Raw genomic sequence first — 22,772 nt, forward strand, 5'->3', positions numbered from 1 at the left:
AGGAAATAAACAGCCCAAGGAGAAAGAGACAGCTTTATTTAAGGAATTGAAGTGAGGTCTGGAAGGATGAAGCCAGCAGTTGCCTGAGGAGTTGTGTTTCTGAGAAAGTGCAGTTCAATCTTTCCTGGCATAACACTCTCAGAGAAAAGAGATGCTGGGGCCAGCAGGTTTGTTGCCAACTGAGAGGGGTCCCTCCTCGCTCTCCGTCCAACCCAGCAGGGCTCTGACCAGCTCCATACTAGGTGCCTGTTCTTTCCTGATAAAGGGATCTTCCAAGAGCTGCAGAGTGCCAGCACAAGGATACTGGCAGAGGCTGCTGGCCTGGCTCTCTGCAGGAGTTCATACAACACCTCTTTTCCTAGGGTGAGCCAGAACAAACCAACAAAAAAAAAAAAAAAAAAAAGAGCTTTAAGGTGCAGCTGGTCCTTTCCCCCAACACACTCTTTGACGCAGGGAGAACACAGTCCACTAGGCTTTACTCCAGCCACAGCCATGACTGGTGACGCCCAAGCCAGCTTGAGTGTTACAGGGACGGGTCAGCACTGTCTGGTGGAGAGACCCATGAGTGTGACTGACCTGTTCCTCTTGCGAGAATGAGCCCAGGCACCATCCAGAGCAAACGTAACCTTGCTGTGCCCAGCAACTTCCCTTCGTAAACAAAAGCGATGCCTGGCTTACAGCCAAGTCAAAGAGAATCAGATTCCAAAAAGAATCAACCCTGGTGGATCAGTACTGTGGTTTTGCTGGCTACATTGGAGCAGCTACCTTCAACCAGTCTGAATGCCACTGTCCCACAAGCCACAGGCACCCACTGTCACTGACGAACGTTGATCATGCAATGAGTAGTAACAGAGTTGCTCTGTTGGCACTGGACTGGGTTTTGCAGTTTCCTCTTTCACTGGCAAGGCAACGGCCAAGCAGGCTTCTTCACGGGTGCTCAGTTCTTCCATCGGATTTGCTAAAAGAAAGAATGAGACATGACTAACATCAGTGCTGAACACACATCCCTCAGGGGCCAAATTAGCGAGTCCCAATCCCTGACAAGGACAACTACGGCCAGAGGGTGCTATTTCTATCAGTTTCACCCTTCATTCCTACACTGAATGCAACCCCAAACATAAGATGAGCTTCCCAGCAGGGATAAAAAGTATGTAGGACAGCCATGCCCTTACACCTAATCTACGGCCATTTCTGGTGAGAGTCTCTGGAAGAAAAAGTAGGTGTTTCTTACCATGTTGTTGAGAATGCTGTTTATCTTCTCTTCTTCTGCAGAGCCTCGCTCCACCTTGCATTTATACGCTGTCAGCTGGATGCGATCCTTTAGATCCCTGTATGTCTAGATAAACAGCAAAAGCAGCAGTGAAGAGTAAAGAGGTCACTTCCACAGTTAGGTGGTGCAGTGCAGATGAGCAGGGCAATTCTTCAATCACCCCTCAAGTTCCCACCACAGCACAATTCCACAGCACAAATGCTAGGAGCCACTCTCCTGGCTCACTTGGCTTCCACTGGGAACCATATCACTGCTCCCAGGCCACAGGGATAAACAAATCCCACCAGGCACATGACAGCAGTGGCACATGGCAAAGCACAGGAAAGCCAGGGAGAAAAAGCAGACTCTTGTCCCATCTCTTCACACACACAGCAGGGACCTACCTCAATGACAACATCATGGCACTTGTATTTGGTGGCGAGGTTCAACCGCGTCTCCACGTCCTCCACCAGGCGCACATACTCCTGCAGCACCTGCGAGGGAAGGAAGAGTGTCTCAGCTCCCTTCTGCAGGTACCTCCTGCCTCATTCTCTCACCCCAGTCACAAAACCTTTCAAGGTCGCTGGTCACACAGACTTGACCCCTTCCTTCCTAAGGCAACAAGTGACCAGGACAAGACTGCTCAGGACCCCAGAGGCAGCAAAGCTTTGCTCACAAAGCTTAGAGTCCTAGGCTACCTCATTCCTATGGATCGGGTTAACCATTGCCAGCCAGATTAAGGATAACAAAAGTTAATGTAGCAAAGGTGGCAATGCACTGCGGGGAGAGAGCTCCCAGACAACTCTAGGCCCGCTGTCCCTCTTGCAGTCAGACCTAGGACCCAGCCCTCACTACCACCCACACTTCCCGTTGATGCATGGGTCACTCAGCTGAGCGCTGCGCCCACCTGGCAGAGCCAGCAGCTTGGCAAGCTGTTCTCCCACTCCCAGCTAGGAAGCAGCTCACCTGGGGAATCATTCACATGTCCAAATCCCAACAAAGTACAGGAGGACATAAGCAGCAGTTCCTTGCTCACCTGTACAGGAGCATTGTTCCTCTGCAAGATCTCCACCACCCGGTGGAAGCCAATAGGTGCCTTCTTCTTGGTGTAGCCCAGCCAGTTCTGAAATGAGAGCCACACCTTGTGTTCATCCTAAAGGGCAATTCCTCCAGCCACAAGAAAATGTTTTTCCCCAGTGCCAGCAACATACATCACCAGCCACCACATGCACCACTGGCAGAGCCCTTCATGCAGCGACTGGGCACAGGTTGGCTGCGAACCCTTTGGTAACAGAGTACAAGGGCAGCCCCCTTCTCTGACCTTGTTGCTGCAGCCAAGCCAGGCCCAGCAGCAGTCTTAGGCAGGGAGAGGAGGAACGTATCGCAACACCCTGCAGCAGAGGTGCTGGGCCCTGCTGAAATAAAACCAGTCTGTCCAGTAACTCCAGAACAAGCCAGCTATCAGTAGTAGATATCAGTACTTGGAACTGAGTCCCCAGCAAGGCTTTCCAAAGCTCACCTTGGTGGTGAAGAGGGCATCAACATCATCCCAGGCTCGCAGCTTGGCACGGGCAGCCAGGGCAGTCAGCACATACTGCTTATCAGGAATCTGCAAGGCAGAAAGCTGCAGTCAGACCACTAGCACAGCTCCGAAGGCCTGCGTGGGTTGGACATCTGCTCCCAGCCCTGTCAGGACCCACACCAACAGCCAGGCAAGGAGGTGAGATGCTGTCTGACACCAGAGCCAGCACTGCGGAGAGCAGGAGGTGGGGATTTGCAAGTGCTGCTGCAGCCAGGCTGCACTCAGTGAAAGCCTCTACATGGCTCCCACTTGCCTTTCTGAGCCTCCAGAATGGCTCTGCTCAAGGCGGATGCCATGCCCCCCTTCCTATCACAGTGCTGAACCCCTCAAACTCCTCCTACCCAGCCCCCTTGCTAAGTACAATTTGGCTGCCCACATTTTCAGCTAGTGCTGCCACAACAGCAGGAGATCACGTACCTTAAATGTTTTCTTCAGGTTGGTTGGGCTGCTGAACGTTCCCTAAAGAGAGCAAACAAATCAGTGCAAACTCAGCAGGGCAGGCCATGGGAGAGGTTCAGACATCTGTTGTAAGGCATCTGCCTCGCACAGGGTGAATCTCCCCAAGTTTTTACTGCTTTTTGCTCATGTCAGCACCACAGGAGAAAACAGCTGGCAGAAGAGAGCAACTATCCCACCCCATTAGCGTTCTGGTTTGGTTTCCCCTACATCCTCAACTGGTGCACCTCCAGCACTTCCAAGACCAGTATCACACACCTCAGCCTCATGGGATTAAGGGACAAATTCTGGCTCCTTGGAGCCAGAAGTAAAAGACAGTGGTTTCTAGGAGGCAACTCCCTGACAGGCTGTCCCAGGTTGAATATCCCATCTTAGAGCACAAAAGAAAACTCCAAACTGGTCCCAGATGGACAAGGGGAGCTGGGTTCCTCTAGGTCTCTCTGAGGATGAAATATGACCTCCCTCCCATTCTTTCCTTAACGTGTCTCAGCTTAACCACCCCACATATTGAGGGCTACAGGGATGAGATGTAACCCTTCTCCCAAATCACCCTCACCTCAGCCTCTGTGTAGTGGTAGAAACAGGAATAGAAGAGGGTGGTCACTAGTGGCATGTTGAGAATTGAAGCCTTGCGAGGATATTTCCGAAATATCTCTGACTGCCCAGCCGTCTCCAAGTGCCGATCATTGGCCTGCGGAAACAGGAAGACAGAGAGGGCGAACATGAGCCAGGGCAACTGCCTGACCCAGCTGCAGAGCAGAGACCTGGGGAGAGTGTTGTGATAGCAATGCACAAGCACAGCCTCAACATGCTGTGAAATCTCAGGCCTGGTATTTCACACATGTGCCTGGCACAGCAGCTTGGACAGCAGTTAAACTACACTAGCCAGGGCAGGCTGGTTAGATCCAAAGTGGTATAAGTTAGGGACAGATAGTGATCTCACAGCTAGTGCCAGTCATCTCCTGACCAGCAGGGAAGATTTCATACCTCAATGATGATCTGTCGCTCCAACAGGGTATAATGGTCTTGGATGTGGGAGGTATCCTCAGCTGAAAATGGCAGCCTGGCCAGACATGGAGGAAGGAGACACTGTCAGCAGCAGCTCTTAACACAGTACACTTAGAAGGATGCTCTTCTCTACCAAACATGCTCCCCACAGACAGAGATGTGGGGAACACCTCCCATTCTCCCCAGCTTGTGTCGCTAGTAGGTACTCAAGCTCCTGCCCTGCTGCCTTCTCCAACTGGCTCTCTCCTAGACAGGCTCCTGAGAAGGAAGAATTATGTGGCATCTCTCAAAAAACAACCTAAAGCTGATGCTATCAATTTCTTCAAGTGCTCAGGCACCCAAGCTTTCATCCTTCACAACCTGAAGGGTCAATGGTCCCTGAAGCATCTTTGCCCCCAAGTAAGCAGCAAAAGCTGCTGGACTAGTGATCACCACAAATTCTTCCTCTCTGGTATCCTTTGTGTCCACAACACCCCACTCCCACTGAGGCAAAACCAACATCGGCTCTCAAACTACATAAGCTGTGGCACTGGGACAGAGGTCTAATTTGCTTTACTACCACCTTTTGTGAAGCACTCACATCCCTCCCACCCTCTTGCATTTTTTCTTACCCAATGCAGCCTTTCAGAAATTCCCTCCTTTTTTCTACATCCTGGATGTTCAAATGCTCCCGGTACTGGGACAGCTGGAGGGAGAGGGAAAAGAAGCACAGTCTGTTCTCATGGATTTGGGAGACACAGGACCCCAGAGGGAAAAACAGGGATGCAAAGCTCTTGCCTTACTACCAGACACCCTGCAGCCAGCCTCCCCCTGCCCACTACACTCCCTCTTCACTGAGGAAAGGGAGCTTCTGCTCCTAGGAATACTCACAGCAACTTCCTCAGTCCTGTCTAGGAACCTGCAAAAGGGAATGAGCAAGCATTAACTCAGAGGCAGTTTCCTAGCAGCGTGCTCAGCCCCGCCACAAGGCTGGGCAAGAGCCTCACCTGAGCAAATCCAGAAGCAACTTCTGCTCACCCGTCTCTTTGAGGAAATGGATCAGATGACACAAGGCCACCTGCCGCACCTCCAGCTCCCGAAACAAGATCTCTACAGGAGAGAGAGATGTGTACAGGTGGGTAAAGTAAGTTAGCACTACCAAGCCAGAGAGGGCTAAGCACAGTGCATGGAGTGCAAGTCATTGGCAGGATTCAACAACCTTATCCCATCTCAAAGCACAGTCTTGGAGGCTGGAGCATGAGAGAAGGGCCTGTTCACTAGGCTGCCAGCTGAATTCACAGCAGTGTTCTACCCCTACAGATTCATTTTCATTCGGCCCATCACCACTACCACCTACCAATCTTAAAGCTCCTCTCTGGAGCCTTTGTGGGCATCACCATCCCCCCTCCCATGTTACACTCACTGCAAAAATATCTCATGCTCAGTAAAGCAGCAATACCCCAGATGGTGTCTTTGTGACTTGCACCCAGTGAAAGAACTAGCCCCTCGGCCCTTAACTGAAACACGCTACAGAAACCCTGGCTCCAGTCACACTTACCTCTCCTGAGCGTCCGTTTCAGGAATATCAGGACCTGTGAGCACAGAGAGGCAGCTCTCAGCTGACCAGATCAGTCTTCACCAGAATTAAGACAGACAGACAGCAAACTGGTCACGGCCTGGGGAAGCTTTTGCAAAGGGCCTTTGAAGACACAGCTCTTACAGTACTGAACTGAATTCTGCTACCCACTAGACACAGGACAAGCAGTGAGCCAGGGCCACAGCTGCCTGGATGCCTGCCTAAGCTCCTACTCTGGAGCTTAGATAAGTGAGATCAAGATTTACAAAGAAAAACCTTTCCATGAGAGATCCAAGGGCTTAAAAGACCTGGATGAGCAAAATTCTGACACAGTCCCATTTGCTGCCTGATGCTTTGGAAGCCAGATAAACTGGAGAGGCCTCTCAAGTCTTCCGTGCTGCAATGAGCAGATTAAATCTTGGCCTTCAAGAAGTTGCTGCAAAGATCTGTAAGGCTGAAGGATCAGGTTCCTTGTTATTAACCTGACATGAATTCTGCAGAGTGGTAGGAAAGCCAGGATGAATATGGAGCTTCCCAGTCTTAAGTTTTGACACTTTTCAGTAACTTCTTTGTTTTAAGTAAAGAACAACCCCTCATCTTGCAAGATTAGGTGGCCAACTGACTGCATTCACACAAGCACCCTCTGTGGGGTTACCCAGGAAGTCCCAGCCCTACATGGCCCCAGCAGGACTCACAGCTGTAATGACATTCCCATCATGCCCTGCCACAGCTTCATCCAAGAGCACCAGCTTGTCCTGCAGGGAGCGAAATCGCTCTAGAGAGCAGACCTGGAGATAAAAGAGGTGTAAGTAGGCATATGGGACATCAGACAATCCCCAGGCCGAACCAGTCCCCAAGGTACTACCTATTCTTCCCCCATGAGCCCTTCAGCAACATGAATAACTGCCCTCCCAACCAGTGGAGAACTGGTTGAATTTAGCTGAAACCACATGCTGCATGATCCCTGGGAATCTGTCCACAGGGGTTGCAGAGTTAGCCCTCATTACTGCCCAGTTTAGGACAGCAGACATCGTACATTCAGCACAAACATCCTTGTAAGAAGGCAAAACTTCCCTGCACACCACAAACCACCAGCCCTGACAGGAGGAGGGAACTCTGCAGGGCCCTTTCCACAGAGAAGACTAGAAAAGTAGAGTTGTAAGACTCTTCCTCGCTTCTTCTTACCCCACAATTGTGGCCTCTCTCAGCCTTTAGTTCACCTCAGCCTTTGAGGAGACACATGCAGAGTAAAACCACAAGCTCCCTGGGTGCTCACTGCAAACTGAGACAGCTGAGACTAAGATTCCAGCTCCAGTGTAACCAAGATTGCTCCTGTCTTCCTCCCTCCATTTGCCACCAACTAAGAAGGGAAGTAAAGCCCCACACCCTCGGATATTTTCCATAAACCCAGCCGCAGGGAGCAGAAAGGGCAGAGAGTGACACAGCAGTACAGATACCTCCTGTCAGAGCCTAGCTGAGGCGATGACTCAAGTAAACAACGCAACAAAACCCTGAAGGTCTCCTGCTGCTCCTGAGCTAGTGTGATCCCAGGGCTGCCATCTGGCAAAGCAGCAGACAGGCAGAGCACCATCCCTGCTAGATGCTGCAAGCAACATGGATCCCCTCCCTGCTCCCGGAACAGCCAGGAGCATAGGGAAGTGTAAAGCAGTTTAGGACCACCCACCCTCCATCTCTTGCAAGCAGGTGGGAGTGGAAAGTCCTTACCTTGCCCCTCTGCATTCGCCTGACTGTATCTTTGGGGCTCCAATCACTGCTGTAATCCTGCCACAAGAAAAACAAAGAGCTCTTGAGCTTCAAGAGGCCACATAACGCCAGCAGTCCCCAAGCTGCTTTCCACTTGTGCTGGATCAGAGTGGAAAGCCTGGCCCATGTGTAGCTTCTCAGACTTATCATTCAGCTGCTCCAGCGGGGTTGTTAGTAGGATGTGTCCCTACAGTGTTCAGGTGCAGATGCTGGGCTCTCAGACTCTGCATGCTGGTGAGGAGGGAAGCTAGAGGCTCAGATGTAAACACAGAGTCTTTCTATTGCCTCAGTAAGGTCCATCATTATATCCTTTATAAGAAGTGTATTTCAACAGGTTGTCCTCCTTGCAAATTAAAGCTCCAATGTTGCTTTCAGAAGGACAAACAAAATACATGCAAAACTGACAAATCCAAAACTGAGGGGGAAGGAGTCAGTTTCTTGTCACGATTCAGACAGACTTCTGCTGGTGAGCCTTCCACAGCAGTGTGGAGAACGCAGGGGCAACAGCCTCAGGCAAGTGCCTGGAGAGTCGCACAGGACTAGCGCAATGTGACAAGAGCACTGAAGCCTGTAGTGAGACCATCTTAAGATAATATGCTACTGCAATGACTGAAGTTCTTCCCCTGCAACCTGCAGACACTACGATCCGGAAGCACTGGATAAAAAGTGGCAGTGGCCTGAGCCACTCCTGAACTCAGACTCCAAGAAGGAATCTAAGTCTTTGTGAGGCACTCGAGCCAGCGGTTGTAATTCAGCCTTCTGCCTCAAAAGAGCCAGAGAAAGGGACTAACCAGAACGAGCTCTGAGGACATTGAATTTTAAATTAATTGGCAATTTACTGAAAGCCCAAATCTAAAGAAAAAAAGGGCTGACCCAGTCCTATTAGGGGACCACTGCACACAAGTTTCTTGAGTCAATGTATGGCTGAGTGTCAAATGTCCTGAGCACCTGGGTTCCCTCCAGCACCTCTGGCCAGAGGCAGCTTCTCAGCCTGTCACTGTCAGGACACTCGTTCAAAGCTGCCAGTAACTTTCCCATCTAAGGAGCTGTACAACCCTTCTCCTTCCTGCTTCACTGCCTCTGCAGGCACAGAACAGAACGCAACAGGACACACTTAGTTCTCCTGCTGTGCTTTCAGGAACTGCTGCCTGTTAGGTTATGTGATTAATGGCTAATCAACATAAACACACCAACTCGGTGAAGATCATATGGCCAAGAACAGGTAGAGAAAACCCAGTAACCTAAGCAGTGCAATCTGAGCACACTGACTTGGCCACTCCTTGCCACCATCAAATGAGACAGATTAGATCATTAGCCGTTGTGTAAAACCCTCCGAGATGAGTAAACCAAAGAAACTTTCCCCAAACACCATGCAACCCTAAAGAGGCACAGGACTTAGTATGAGACGCAGGGGAAAGAGAATCCTGGGATGTTTTATGAGGGTTGTGTAAATGTGTGAGGCTTGTTACGGAAGTTTACGGGAAAGACAAAAAGCAGGGGAAGGGAGGGATCAAAATGAACTGGGCAGGAACAAGCATGGGAAAATAGAGGGAAAAGGGGCCATAGGGTGCCAGCCAAGTTTAAACAAGTGGCTAGTTAGTGTGCCTGCCTGACTGAGCCCTGCAATGGATCACTGCAGTCTGTCTGATATTCTCATTAAATTCTATATTTAACTACCTTCTGTGCGGGTGGGCTCTCTATTCCCAGTGTATGTGTTCGTATGAACGCTAGTGAACTTCAAGCTCAACCAGCCAGTGAGTAGAATCAGCAGCCTGAGTACCAGGAACCAAAATAGAACCATGAACCCTAGGGGCTCAAGGGTCCAGGTGCCAGCAACTGGAGGAGACTGGGGTCTGGGATTCAGCTACAAAACAAACTGGATGTCTAAGATCAGCTACTGGAGAGACCCATAGAGTGTGTGTATGTTCCACTGGTGGAATTCAGTCCTGGTCAGACAAAAAGGAGGTTCAGGATCAGGCTTGAGTATTGTGTGTTTATGTGTCTGTTGGCAAAGGCATTGATTTCTGTCTGTGTTAATCCATGTGGGCAGCTGTGTTAGTATTGTGCATGTCTGTATCTGTTGGGAGTATGTGCTCAGGCCTGTTACTGGCTGGACCTGGGGACATGGAACCACAACCTCACACCTAGTAGGAGGAATCCAACCAGTCCCAAAATCCACTAGATTCTGCAACACCTAACACTGCCTGTCTGGGAGAAGAACATTCGTGCCAACTGGAACTCCACCTTTGTGCAGCTCCCTCTGTGCTGTCCCGGTGATTCACGAATAAGAAATTTAGATGCCTTTAGGTTTAAAAAAATTTAAAAAGCACACGATGCCAATTCATCTGACCCAGCATGAAAGCAGCTTACAGGCAAAGCACTATTTAGAAATCCTTTTCACAAAGACTGCTGGGCCATTCATTAGGAGAAGGAGTAACTAAGACCCCCAGCAAAGCTCCCTACTTCTGAGCAAAAGCAGAGAACACCTAAATTACTGTGAGGCTGCATTTTGCAGCTCCCTGTCCTATTCCCTGCATCGCCCTCTGTTGTCTGAAATAGCGATTAATCACTTCCCATGAAACCAATAGAGTAGGAAGTTCTCCTGGCAGTACTCTGATCTCAGCACACTACAAACACAGGCTGCTCACCTTGTACTCAGCTTTCGGTCTGCGCAGCTCTGGGGCGTAGTTTTTAACTCCCGTGTCAGAGAGGGCTAAGAGGGAAAGGCAAAGCTGAGTAGCACATCAAAATCCTGATTCACACCCACTTCCAAAACCGCCCTTTTCTTGGTTTTCGTGGTAGAAGACCCAAACTCAAGCACCAAATGGCAATACAAAGTTGCTCTAAACCCAACAGTCATCAGTTGTACATAAGCAGATTACCCCAAACCATCATGCCAACGCTTTTGCTTCTTTGCTGAATGACTTTCAGACAACCCATAATTCAGTTTCCCTTTCTGCAACGTAAGATGACACTTCCCTTTTTTTGGAAATGCTTTGGGTTACATAAATTTGCAACCCTCCCAAAACTGAGGCAGGGATTCAAAACTTACCATCTGAAAGGGACTGGAAACTTGGAAGTTTGTTTCGTCCTGAAATCAGAACAAACACTTATGAGAGATCGTCCCTTCACCAGCAACATCACTTGCAGAGGGAACACAAGCCTAGACTGCAAGCCAGTGCGCTTGCAGCTATGCCACTGTAGAACAAGCCACTCTGTTTAGTGATTCACACCACACCAGCACAGCTGGGGCTCACCTGCTTGGAGCCTAAGGCTTTGAAGTTGTCTGCGGCATCACAAACCATACCACACCCTGACCCTATCTGCCCCCTTGTAGCTGAGGCCAGGTGAGGTTAGAGAGCCTGAATTCACTCATCTACCTGCAGAGGAGAGGCTCAAGCACACAGCAGTGCTTAGGCCATGGCAACATGGACAGCTTCGTTCACCAGGGCTGCGATTTGGACGCCTTTCATTATCACTGTGTGATCAAAGTTGAGAGTAAAAAACCACCCCAGAGAAAGAGAGACAAAGTACAAGCTGTTTTGTTGTCGGATGGTGAGACAACAGAGCTAAACTCTTGCAAGCTGTGTAAGTCTCCCCATGGCCTGCTGCACAGTTCCCCACATAACCAGCTATGCTACCACTGCTGCTACCTTGTGTTTGCTGAATCAACTATAACATCAACAGCAGCCAGCTGAGCTCCAAATAAAGGATAATCAACCTGTCTTCTCTACAGTACTGAAGATCAAATTAGGGCCACATGGGTCAAGCCAGTCCCTTTGTAGCCTGCTCTTTTCCACCATACAAACAGATTGCTGTACAGTGCTGTGCTCTACCTTGCTGTTCTGTGGAACCTGGCTTTTAAGAAGCCATAATCTCCAAAGCCCCCTCTCATACCGCAAGAGCATGCACAAGACAGTCTCCAATTTCTGACCAGTGAGATACACTCCCACACTGAGATCAGAGCTTCCCTGTTTTGCAATATACTTAAGAAAAAATTATTTACATAAGATAACACAATTGCCCCTTGACACTCTTGAGGGAAAACCCATTTGTCCATATTGTATATGAGGAACCTCACCTTTGAATAGGCTGCTTAGGGAGTAGGAGGAAACTTGTTTGGGAAAAGCAGCATAGGAGGAGGAGCCCTTCTGTAGGCTGGAGTCTCGGCCCTCCAGTGAGCTAGGGCTGCTGGAGGCTGTCTCTTTGATTGACCAGGAGATACCTATGTGCAGACAGAGGTGATTTATAAGAGAGAAAGAGAAAACCAGTCTGTAAAGAATGATCTTATGGCATGGCAGGAATGTTACCAAGTGTGCCCTGGTCAGTTCTGCACTAGCACATCCTGATAACTTTGACCCTCAGCACTAAGTAGATGCAGTGCACAGAATCCCAAACTCATGTAATACTGCTTGTTAAACAGTTGCACATTGTCCTCCAGAAATGGTTGATTTCAGCCATGTTGTACAGCTGGTTATGGCTTATATAAAAAAAACGCATAGTCCACCCAACCTTTATATGTTGTTACATGGGGTAAAGCATAATCCTTGCCCTAAAGGTACACAGCAAGACAGAGAACCCCTGGCTTACCTCAAATTACAGAAGCATAAGAGCATACCTTCCTGAACACTGGAAAACTAAGAGAGTTTTCCTCCCCACACAGACAAAACAGCTATCAATGTGCACATGCTGCAGGCAACAATGCATATGTCTTCCTCCTGCTTATTCAAGACACAGTTTTCCCTTCTTTTCATGCAGCTGCACAACCCACACATTTCAGGACAGGGTGACAGAGCAAAAAAGCCCATAGGTAGAGACCTTGGGTGGGAAAAGAAATGGCCTGAACTAGAGGGAGGAGCTACAGCATAGGACAAGAAGAACAGACTATTTGAAGGTCCTCTGGGTGATCCAAATGTAAATTTTCACTGTTTGGCACTGGCTAGCAAGTGCCACATATTCTGTGGGTCATGAACTCCAAAGCGCAGCAGACAGCATCGTGTGTGGGTCATGAGCTCGCTCCCATCATCACTAGAAACGCATTTGCTTAATGCTTACAATTCCCTTTCAAACTTCAAGCATAAGAGTCAGCCTATAAACACACACTAAACCTTGGAATATCTCCTTAAAGTGCTACGGGGACAAAGCACAGAGAACTTTAAATGGTGCCGTTTCAGGCAGCAGTGTGAAGAAAATGATCACCTAGAATCCTGCAGGCCAGCTAAGCATGATGAGTATCGAGCCTACAAAATATCTGCTCTAAGCTGGGCTATGTATTGGGAAAGACAGAGTGGCTTCCCTCCACTTGTCTGCACTCCTTTGTGTAATCTGGGCTTCTGCTCACTGTCTTTTCAGTGGTTCCACACAGGTAAATCAAGTGGCTCACAATGTGACTGAGGAGACTAGACTCAGATTAGATATGCAGGATTAGATAGCAAGTAGTACTCCTGACCTCGACTAAACGACATGACTTAAGCAGTAATTTTGAACTCCCTCTGTCTCAAGGATAACTTGCAGTACTTCTGCACTTACTTCCCACGGGCTCTCCGCTCCAGCTGACCCTCTCAAGGTCATCATCATCATCATCATCGACGATATCCCGAAGGCTATTCACAGCCCGTTTGGATTCCTTTAGCTATGGACAAAAGAAAGAGCTTGTATAAAGACCACCAGTGTTGCAGAGTGTGCTTTGTTTCCTATTACCTTCGAACAATCTCCCTCAGAGCTCTGAGTACAGCTTCTTCTACACTGCCCTTTCTGGAGGAGGTATTTTGTGCCTGTAGGCGTTCAACAGACGCAGCAGCCCTTCTCTGCCACTGGGAATCCAAAGGCCACCGACACCTACACAGACACTGACAGCTCGACCACCAGGAGATGCAGTTTGGTGCACGGGCGAGGAACCACAGTCCTAATGAGATTTCTGACTGGCTACCCTGGGGGGCGAGACGGAAGCCCCTGCTGGCCTCCACACGGGGCAGGAGGCGAGCATCCACCCCACCCACGAAGCACAGACCCTCAGCGAAGCGCGGGGCCGAGGCCTGGGCTGAGACGGCCACGGGGGGGGCCTGCCCCCGACGCGGGGTGGGACCCTACCTGCGAGAGCTCGTCATCCTCGTCGTCGAAGGTGAAGGCCCGGAACTTGGAGCTGTGCCAGTACTCCTCCTCGTCCGCCCTCGCCCTGCTCATCTGCAACGGCACCGCGCGGCTGCCTCAGGGGAGCGGCTGCCCGAGGGGAACCACCGCCCCCGCCCCCTGGTCCGGGCCCCGGCCCCGCCGCCCCCCGGTCCCGCTCACCTCCCCGCGCCTCCTCTCCCGCGGCGGGCAGCGCCACCGGCAGGGCGGGGCGGGGCGGGGCGGGGCGGGGCGGGGGAGGGCAGGCAGGGCGGCTGCGGCGCAGGGCACGCCGGGACAGGTAGTCTCCCCGCCGCGGCCCGGCCCGGAGCTTCCCCGCCCGCGCACTACGAGTACCGGCGTGCCCCGCGCGCCGCGCTGCCCCAGGGGCCGCACTACAAGTCCCGGTGGGCCGCGCGCGGCGGTGCGGTGTCCGGGCTGGTGGCCGAGGGCTGGGCTGCCGGACTCGGGGCGGCTGCGAGGCGCGGTGCGGCCGCTCCGGGAGCCGCCGACCGGCGGGGACGGAGCGGGGCGGGAGCGCCAGCTGGGGGCGGCGCGGCGGAACCAAGAAGCCAGGCCGCGCGCGAGGCGGGGGAAGGGCGCCGGAAGGGACCGTGCCGGTGCCGGAAGCCGGGAGGTGGCGCGGCGGCCGGCGGTTCTAGCAGTTTCCACGGGCGGTCGGTGCGGAGGAGGCGGCGGCGGTCGCGATGGCCAAGTGGGGGGAGGGAGACCCGCGCTGGATCGTCGAGCAGCGGGCGGACGCCACCAACGTCAACAACTGGCACTGGTGAGCGGGGCGGCCGGCGCCGAGACCCGCCCGGGAGGGCCCCGTGCCCCTGGGCGGAGGGAGGCTGCCCGGCCGGTGTCCGGGGAGGGGCCTTTCCTTCCCTCCCCTACCTGCGTGCTGGTGCTGAGGCGAGGGTGTGCGGGCTGATGCCCCGGGAAGGCCGCCGCCTCCCTGTGTGTGTTGGGGGTGCCCGGGGAGCGCCTGGGTGGGTGCCTGGGGGAAGGGCTCTGTGTGTCTGTCTGTGTCTATGTGTCGGAGCGAGGCAGGGAGGGAAGGACCGAGGGAAGGCGAGGGAGTCCCAGCGTGTGCTGGCGGCGTGGCCTGTCCCAGATTCTCACACCACCCGGTTTTCTCGCAGGACGGAGCGGGATGCCTCCAACTGGTCCACAGAGCGGCTGAAAACTCTCCTCCTGCCTGTCAGGGTGGAGGGTGAGGAGGGGGCTTGTGAGGTGACAGAAGTGAGCAAACTGGATGGAGAGGCCTCCATTAACAACCGCAAAGGGAAACTTATCTTCTTCTATGAGTGGGCTATCAAGCTGGCGTGGACTGGTGAGTGATGCTCTCCCTTCCTGTTTCAAGGCCAGATTAAAGTATAAGATTAAGGATAAGGTAACTTACCTCATTTGGGAAATAATAATAAAGGGAAGCATTGTATTGTGATGCAATACAAGTTTGCTTTTACAACAACCAGAGTAAGAAATGTTGATCTGAACAACATAATTGTAATTGCAGGCACTTCAAAGACAGGAGTGAAATACAAAGGTTATGTGGAGATTCCTAATCTCTCGGATGAAAATGACATCGATGAAGTCGAGGTAAGCACAGCTAAAGGCTAATGCTGCTGGCTGTATGGCTGTTCTAACAGGAATCCTTAGAGCATTAATATTTCCTTCCATGTTACCTTTTTAGAACATTTGTGTAGGACGTTTTTAGTGTTAGAGGCTGCTTAAGTTAATAGAATCATAGAAATGTGGACTGGTTTGGGTTGGAAGGGACCTTAAAGATCATCTGGTCCCAAACCCCCTTGCCATGGGCAGGGACACCTTCCACTCAAAGGCTGGATGGCTCAAAGCCCCATCCAGTCTGGCCTTGAACACTGCCAGGGATGGGGCATCCACAGCTTCTCTGGGCAACCTGTTCTAGTGTCTCACCACCCTCACGGTAAAGAATTTCTTCCCTCACCACCCTCACGGTAAAGAATTTCTTCCCTCACCACCCTCACGGTAAAGAATTTCTTCCCTCACCACCCTCACGGTAAAGAATTTCTTCCCTCACCACCCTCACGGTAAAGAATTTCTTCCCTCACCACCCTCACGGTAAAGAATTTCTTCCCTCACCACCCTCACGGTAAAGAATTTCTTCCCTCACCACCCTCACGGTAAAGAATTTCTTCCCTCACCACCCTCACGGTAAAGAATTTCTTCCTTATAGCTAATCTAAATCCACCCTCTTTCAATTTAAAACCCTCATCCTGTCACTGCACTCCCTGATAGAGTCCCTCCCCATCATGTTGTATATTTATCAAATTAATTCCTGTCTTCTAGATATAAGGGCTCTATAGCACATGAAGGTATTTAGCTACATGCATACATTGCTGTAGGCTGGGAGAGATAAAATAAAAGATTAATAAAATAGCACTGCTGGTTGTGAAAGTTTAGCCGAAGTCTAACTGTGATGTTGAATTGAGTAATAAAAGGACTATTAATCAGTACTTATCCTTCTTGTTTAGATCCATGTCAGCCTTGCTAAAGATGAGCCTGACACTAACTTGAAGACCCTGATGAAGCAAGAGGGTGCAAAAAAAATTAGAGATGCAATGAAAACTTACATCAGCACTCTCAAAACAGGTATGTAACTGAGAGGGAGAAGTGTTATGGGAACCCATCTCAGCTGATACTTAAGAAGGGATAGGGTTAACGAGAGGAGTGGATATTAGTTCCTCACCCCATCTCAACAGGAAGGTGTCAGAGCAACAACAGTGACTTTCTGTCTCTTTTGAAAATAGTTAGCATTTGGCAAGAAGCACTTCTGTCTCTAGACACTGTAGCACAGCCCAGAAAGTGATAAGCTAATAATAAACAGCGGTTTTGGATTTGTGTTTTAAAACTGAGAATATCCTTCACATGCCGAAGCTCAGCTATAGAGAAAATAAAGTGTTGAGTACTCCAGTGACACGGAGTATCAGGCACTGCGTGTGGCACAATCTGGCCTTTAGTTTGCTTACTCCCTTGGAAGGTGATATCATCTCTTTAGTTTGTTGTTTTTTCTCTTTTGCCACACTAGTAAAGGCATCTAGTGTTATTTGGATTTGAGAATAACTGACAACTGGAAATTGTTCTGCAGGTCTTGTTGATGTCATTGAATGAGTTGTCTTAGCATCTGGGTCACTTTTTTTTTTAAGAAGATAAATCTGATTCCAGCAGTTGGAGTTAAATCAGCGTGCCTTGGTTGAGTTTGGCTTTGCTCTCTAGTACAGGTTGGGAATGCTACAGTTGCTTTTTATATCCATTTACGTACGTTACACTACACGTGCTAGATATTCAAGTTTTGCTGAGTACAAGCCACCACTGGTTGCTGTTTTTCCAGGATCAAATTTCTGTACCCTTGAGGTTTTTTCAGGTGTTTTAGCGTTCAGGGTGGGAGATGCAGTCACCTGGTGGAAGATGAGAATGTTATTCGGGAAGAACTGTATGATCTTGTGGGATGGAGTAAATAAGAATAAGTGGGAACTAAGTATTGTGGGATACAAGATTATATACATATAATAAAATTCTGCTATATAATGGAATTTTGCCAGTTTGAACAAATGAAGAGGAAGGAGAAAGAGCAAACCGGTTTGTAATTGGTAAAGGCAGAAGTGATAGAGCTGGAGAAAAAGCAAACATGATGCTGGAAGAGGCTGAAGCTTCTGCTGGAGTTATAAAAGTGCTAGTGCTGCTGGACAGGGCACTGGTGAGACCTCCCCTGGGTTTCTGCGTGTAGTCCTGGCATCTGGTGTCAAAGAAGATAAATCGAAGATGGAGTTAGAAGTCACTTTATTCTGTACTACAGTGACACAAGAAATGGAGAGCCAGTCTGAAAAGAAATGGAAAAGCTTGGTTTGGTTTGTCTAGACCAGCAAGATAAAAGTATCTGAGATGTGATTGCTATTTATAGTAGAGAGTGAGAGAGAAAAAAAAGCTACGTAAGTGTAAGGCTAACATTAATATGAGAGCAACATGTGGAAGATAGTCATCGGTATGTCTAGGCTAGGAAAAGGAGGTAAGTTCCTAACTGTTAGTGTAGGCAGGTTCTGATATGGCCTTCAGTGGAGGGCAGTGAGGGCAAGAAAAATTAATTGCTTGTAAAAAGAGGTCTGTTTTACTTTTTTTTTTTTAAACTGTTTGAAGTCATGGGTGCTAGCAAGAGCAAGGGAGAAACCAGGAAGCCCTTTTTGATTGTGTATTTCAAAGAACAGTTGAAAGGTTTACTTGATCTCTTATCAGTTTCATGGGCGCATTCCTGTCTTTCCAGAATTCACCCAGGGCATGATTTTGCCCACAGTGAATGGTGAACATATGGAAACAACACCTCAGGTGGCTCCTAAAGCAGAAGACCGCAAGGTAAATAAAACTGCAAACATGCTTTTTGATTTGTGAAGAAAGTTACACACTATCAGTTTCCGGGGCTTACAGGAGCAACCTATGCTGTTCATAGGATATATATGTATTCAGGAACTGGCAATCTGTGGTGTAGGCCTGACTGTTTCGATTTGCAGCACGTGGTATTTCTTAATTCAAGCAGAGTGATAAATCTGCTTTTTACACTCAAATATGGTTGTACCTAATTACATCTTTACCAAAGGCTTTTGTTTTTTCTCTTGGATATGTGAACCACTTGTTGAGTTTTTTGTGAAAATAGTATGTGTGTGTGTTGCTTGTTGTTTTGTTAGGCGGCCGCTAGCAGCAGTACTGCCACATCGCAGTCCAAATCCATAGGAGTCAAGATCCCTACGTGTAAGATCAGCTTGAAGGACACCTTCTTAACATCTCCCGAGGAGCTCTACCGGGTATTCGTTACTCAGGAGGTAATGCCAGGCTTGTTCTGAGAATTGTTCTTTGCACATAGGAGGTTGTTCCTGAGAAGCTTTTTAAGGCATTCTGTAGGACACTCACAATCCATGAGAATGGATTAAGAAAGCTGGTCTGCAGAATACTTGCTTAAAGCTCGCGTGTGCATCTTTTCACACAGTTGACAAGAGAGGATTAATGCCAGCCAGAAGCCAGTTCCAGACTGCTGTCAGCACCTATCTGTAGGTGTATCCCTTACTGCATGTGGTCAGATCTCTTGGGATGTACAGTTGTGTGCTTTTTGGTTTGGTTTTGTTTTTTCCTTTTAAGGTTAGGTGGTATCAAAGTGTACTTTGGGAATAGCTTCCCCTCTTCTTCACCCTATTACATAGTTTAAGAAGAGAGAGCAGCATTGTATCATTATTTAAACATGGTCTTTTGTTCCTCCTTTAAAAAAGAGGAAAAAATAACCTTTTCTTAGAACTAGGGTTCATTAAGGAACCAACAGAGTAAATCAAAGTGTGGCTTACAGAACGCTGCATAGAATATGAAAGCTAGGGGTTCTTTTCCCTTGGCAGGCAGAATCATAGAATCATTAAGGTTGGAAAAGACCCTTAAGATCATCGAGTCCAACCGTTAACCTAGCACTGCCAGGTCCACCACTAAACCATGTCCTCGAGCACTGCATCTGCCCTTTTAAATACCTCCAGGGATGGAGACTCAACCACTTCCCTGGGCAGCCTGTTCCAGTGCCTGACTACCCTTTCGGTGAAGAAGTTTTTCCTGATATCCAACCTAAACCTCCCCTGGCGCAGCTTGAGGCCATTTCCTCTCGTCCTATCACTTGTTACTAGGGCGAAGAGACCAACCCCATGCTGCTGTAGTGGCTATAACCTTGCTTTTCTGGCCAGGGCAGGGTTTCTGTCTTTTCTTGGTGAAGACCTTACACTATTGACGTACCTCCTCTTCCAGAACTTTTGTAGCTGGGTGGGAGGCATTAGGCAACACATTTGCAAGCAGATAATGTCAAGTAATACAGGCCTCCTCCTGAATTCTTTTCAGATGGTCCAAGCTTTCACCCACGCACAAGCCACCTTGGAGGCTGATAAAGGAGGCAAGTTTCAGTTGCTGGATGGCAGTGTCACAGGAGAGTTTGTTGACCTAGTAAGTACTAACTAGTGCAGGTGTATCTTGCTCAGGGGCAGCCTTTTTATTTTTGAGGTATCAGTTCTGTAACAATGCTTCAGTTAGCTAATTGTGGAGTTCTACCTGGTGCCCAGTAGTTATCTATAATTGCTGTGGCTATTGAAGCGTTCCTTTAGTATGGATTAATGTATGGGACTTCAGTCTGGGGAGAAAAATCTGGCTTCCAGTCATGCATCTGCCCTGTCTTTGTGTGATTTTACTTAGGGGCTGGAGGGGTGTTAAAGATAGTAACTGACCCTTTTCCTCTTTAGCCCTCCTGCCCTAAAGTCTTCTGGACAGAGACACTGTCTCAGTGTTTGGGGCTGTACTATGGCCTACCTTCCTGGAAGACGAGTGGAAAGAAAAGGACACTTAAAATCTCTTTCCCTCTGTTTCTCAAGGGGTCTCTAAGGCTTCAGATCAACACAGTTCTAGTTGTTTTCCACTAGACTGCAGGATTTGCAAAAAAATTACTACTCAGCCTTTCTCTCTCTTTCCAAGGTCCCTGAGAAGCAACTTGTTATGAAATGGAGATTTAAATCCTGGCCAGCTGGTAAGTAGTCCAAAAATGGACTGTGGTATTACAGCCCTTGCCTGTGTTTGAAGAATTCCAGCCCCATTAGCCACACTGCACTCCGGCTCGTGATCGGAGAGCACACAGTGTTCTGGGAGCTGCACCAGCCTTATCCCAGCTTCATATCCCACACAATCGGGTCAGAATCATCAGCCACTGCTTAGAGCAGCGGCCGGGGATTAGGAAGGATGAAGTAGCAGCTTGCTCAGCTGTGGCTGCAACTGCTTCGAACCCCATGAAGAGGGAGCCCTCTCCTCCCTCCGTTTCTGAGCAAGGCCTGCAGCTGTCATAAATTGATCCTCTGGGAAGGATCCTGGGGAGTCTTTTAAGCGGTGCTGTGTGAGAGGAGGAGCAGAGCAGCTCCTTGGGGTAGCATATATGATACTACACACTGCTGACAGATTTGCTTTGGTTCTTCTAGGGCACTTTGCAACAATTACCTTGAACTTCACTGACAAAGGTGGCGAGACAGAGGTGTACTTGGAAGGCAAGGGCATTCCTGCCAGCGAGGAGGAAAGAACGAAGCAAGGCTGGCAGCGCTACTACTTCGAGGGCATTAAACAGACATTTGGCTATGGTGCCCGCTTGTTTTAATACTGGTTGCTGGGAAGGCTCTGCCTGAAGACTCTGCCACGTGGACTGATAAATTTCTCACCTATCCCTTTCTAATCTTGGCCCTGCTGCCGAGTAAAGTGGGATGACAGGTGATGAGGAAGGCCATTGAGCAGCACCACTTTCAGTCCCTCACTGCTTTGTGCATGTCTCGTGCTGCAGGGGATTCTCTTACATGTACATACTTCTATTGCTAAATAAACCTAACTTAAAAAAAACACCGTGGAACTTTGTCCTCAGATCGGCTTGAGTTCAAAGGGTTGGTCGATAGGCTGAGGGAGGGATCTGTCTGGAAAAACACCGATCAATGAGGAGTGCCGATCCCAATGTGATTTACTCCTCACTTCTGGGGGAGTAGAGAGCATGAGCTTGATGCAGTTTTTAGTTTGAGCAGCTGCTCATTTTCTCTCTGTTTTTGATCTGCCGCTAGTAAATGTTTCAAATCCTTCCCATTTCTGAGGGCATCTAAGCTCCTGTTCAAGCTATTCCTTTCCTCCCTTGTACATCCCCTTCTTCAACAGTCCTTTCTTACACTTACGCTAGCCTGCTCTACAAGAATGCTGATGGTTTAGTCACCCAAGGCAATCAGTGAACTGCTGCTAGGGAAACTCCCACCTACAAAACGGTTCTAGCAGGTTGTGGGGCCTAGGGTCAGCTGCTTCCAAGAGCTTCAGGCCAAAGCAAAGTGTAGACTCTTAATGGGGGTGGGATTTATTCCTGCAGAATAAATAAGGTGCAGTACTTCTGGCTGACCCCACTCAGCTGTTGCTTCGACTAGTGAGGAAGGGAAAACCACTTGCTTGTTCTCTCCTGCTAATACAGTTAGTCTTCTAATACAGAGATGTCTTCTAAAGCAATAACTTTGTTTACAGGATAGGGGGGAAATCTTGTTCTGGTCAGAAGTGTCAATCTGCTTAACCTCGAGGGTGACTGAAGTGCTCGGTTTTCCCTTTGAGGCATGAGCTTCTTTTGCATACTTTGTTTTCTGCTAGTGTTTTCCACAGAGCACCTCTAGTAAGCTAGAAGTAAGTAATGTTACTGGGTGAGAATTACTGTTTGGGGGATTTTCTGATTTTTTTATTTTTAAATCTGCGTGGCATGTCATAGCCATCCCCTTCAGTGGAGGAGACCAGAAAAAAAAAACTTTAGTGCCTGTTTGGGGAAAAAAACCCAAATGTAATTGTTTGAGTTGCCTTTTAAACTACGGAGAGCATTTCTAGCCTTTTCTGCTCACCATTCCAAAGTGATTATTCATGGTAAAGTGTGTATGGACATAACAGTGTGGTATGAAGCTAAGTTCTGTATTGTGTACTTACCCCTCTGCTGACCTGTGACCACAAAGGATGTTGTATGAAGCCCGGGCACCTGTAGAAATGGTTGGGCTTCCCGATGTCCTGCGGGGTTGTCTTCCCTAAGGCACCAACTGGCTGGGAAAGGGACTGCAGGTATTTTGCCAGGATTCTTATGCACAGGTGGACTACTGTATGCATATGGTAGGCTGCAGGAGCGTAACATGATGTAAGCACACCGATGTCACTGTGCAGCATGCGTGTTTGGTTTTCTGTTTGGGAAATCCTGGACAGAAACATGGGAAACCTTCAACAGCAGGGCTAGCAAGTGTTCACAGCCAAGACAAGAGCTTTGGTAAGAGAAGAGCAAAACGATTTGAAAACTGAAAAAAATGAGCAGCTCATTCTAAGTTAACTGAAGACAAACTGAACAGCTGAATCACGGTGTCCTGGCTGTGCTTCGGCAGCCATGCCGGCAGCTGGCCGCGCCGCGGCAGCCGCGCTCGCCCGCAGCAGGGCTCTGCTGGCATAGCTGAGCCAGGGCAGCAGAAGGC

At 49.2% G+C, this 22,772-nt stretch overlaps 2 protein-coding genes across 3 annotated transcripts; one reads left to right on the top strand and one right to left on the bottom strand.

Moving 5' to 3' along the window:
* Positions 1 to 19: 19 nt before the first annotated feature.
* On the bottom strand, positions 20 to 13,963 carry VIPAS39 (VPS33B interacting protein, apical-basolateral polarity regulator, spe-39 homolog). Of its 2 annotated transcripts, none has more exons than XM_087747405.1 (20): positions 13,906 to 13,963; positions 13,705 to 13,797; positions 13,144 to 13,246; positions 11,696 to 11,839; positions 10,667 to 10,705; positions 10,263 to 10,327; positions 7,576 to 7,632; positions 6,546 to 6,638; positions 5,833 to 5,866; positions 5,282 to 5,384; positions 5,166 to 5,193; positions 4,907 to 4,980; positions 4,275 to 4,350; positions 3,844 to 3,978; positions 3,249 to 3,290; positions 2,769 to 2,858; positions 2,286 to 2,372; positions 1,654 to 1,743; positions 1,232 to 1,336; positions 20 to 958 (listed from the first exon to the last, which is right to left on the bottom strand). In XM_087747405.1, the coding sequence occupies exons 2-20, from the start codon at positions 13,795 to 13,797 to the stop codon at positions 938 to 940; spliced, it is 1,479 nt and encodes a 492-aa protein (XP_087603531.1). In that variant the 5' UTR covers positions 13,906 to 13,963; the 3' UTR covers positions 20 to 937. The 2 variants fall into 2 exon arrangements, with proteins under 2 accessions (XP_087603531.1, XP_087603533.1); XM_087747407.1 differs by having other exon boundaries at positions 13,705 to 13,816; positions 13,906 to 13,922.
* Positions 13,964 to 14,166: 203 nt separating this feature from the next.
* On the top strand, positions 14,167 to 21,154 carry AHSA1 (activator of HSP90 ATPase activity 1). The gene is made up of 9 exons (XM_087747410.1): positions 14,167 to 14,509; positions 14,868 to 15,058; positions 15,242 to 15,324; positions 16,239 to 16,356; positions 18,023 to 18,111; positions 18,441 to 18,575; positions 19,621 to 19,722; positions 20,245 to 20,296; positions 20,739 to 21,154. The coding sequence occupies exons 1-9, from the start codon at positions 14,430 to 14,432 to the stop codon at positions 20,909 to 20,911; spliced, it is 1,023 nt and encodes a 340-aa protein (XP_087603536.1). The 5' UTR covers positions 14,167 to 14,429; the 3' UTR covers positions 20,912 to 21,154.
* Positions 21,155 to 22,772: the final 1,618 nt, after the last annotated feature.

The sequence above is a fragment of the Nipponia nippon genome, unplaced genomic scaffold, assembly GCF_047370975.1.
Source record: "Nipponia nippon isolate SJK-2023a ecotype South Korea unplaced genomic scaffold, ASM4737097v1 scaffold_11, whole genome shotgun sequence".
NCBI classification, from domain to species: domain Eukaryota; kingdom Metazoa; phylum Chordata; class Aves; order Pelecaniformes; family Threskiornithidae; genus Nipponia; species Nipponia nippon.

Excerpts from the sequence above, each read along its gene's own strand:
- AHSA1 (XM_087747410.1), top strand. The coding sequence starts at position 14,430 with ATGGCCAAGTGGGGGGAGGGAGACCCGCGCTGGATCGTCGAGCAGCGG. Across the intron at positions 18,112-18,440 it reads CTAAAGCAGAAGACCGCAAG|GCGGCCGCTAGCAGCAGTAC; the intron begins GTAAATAAAACT and ends TTGTTTTGTTAG. Across the intron at positions 18,576-19,620 it reads GGGTATTCGTTACTCAGGAG|ATGGTCCAAGCTTTCACCCA; the intron begins GTAATGCCAGGC and ends AATTCTTTTCAG.
- VIPAS39 (XM_087747405.1), bottom strand. The coding sequence starts at position 13,797 with ATGAGCAGGGCGAGGGCGGACGAGGAGGAGTACTGGCACAGCTCCAAG. Across the intron at positions 2,373-2,768 it reads ATGCCCTCTTCACCACCAAG|AACTGGCTGGGCTACACCAA; the intron begins GTGAGCTTTGGA and ends CTCTCATTTCAG. Across the intron at positions 1,744-2,285 it reads GGAACAATGCTCCTGTACAG|GTGCTGCAGGAGTATGTGCG; the intron begins GTGAGCAAGGAA and ends CTTCCCTCGCAG.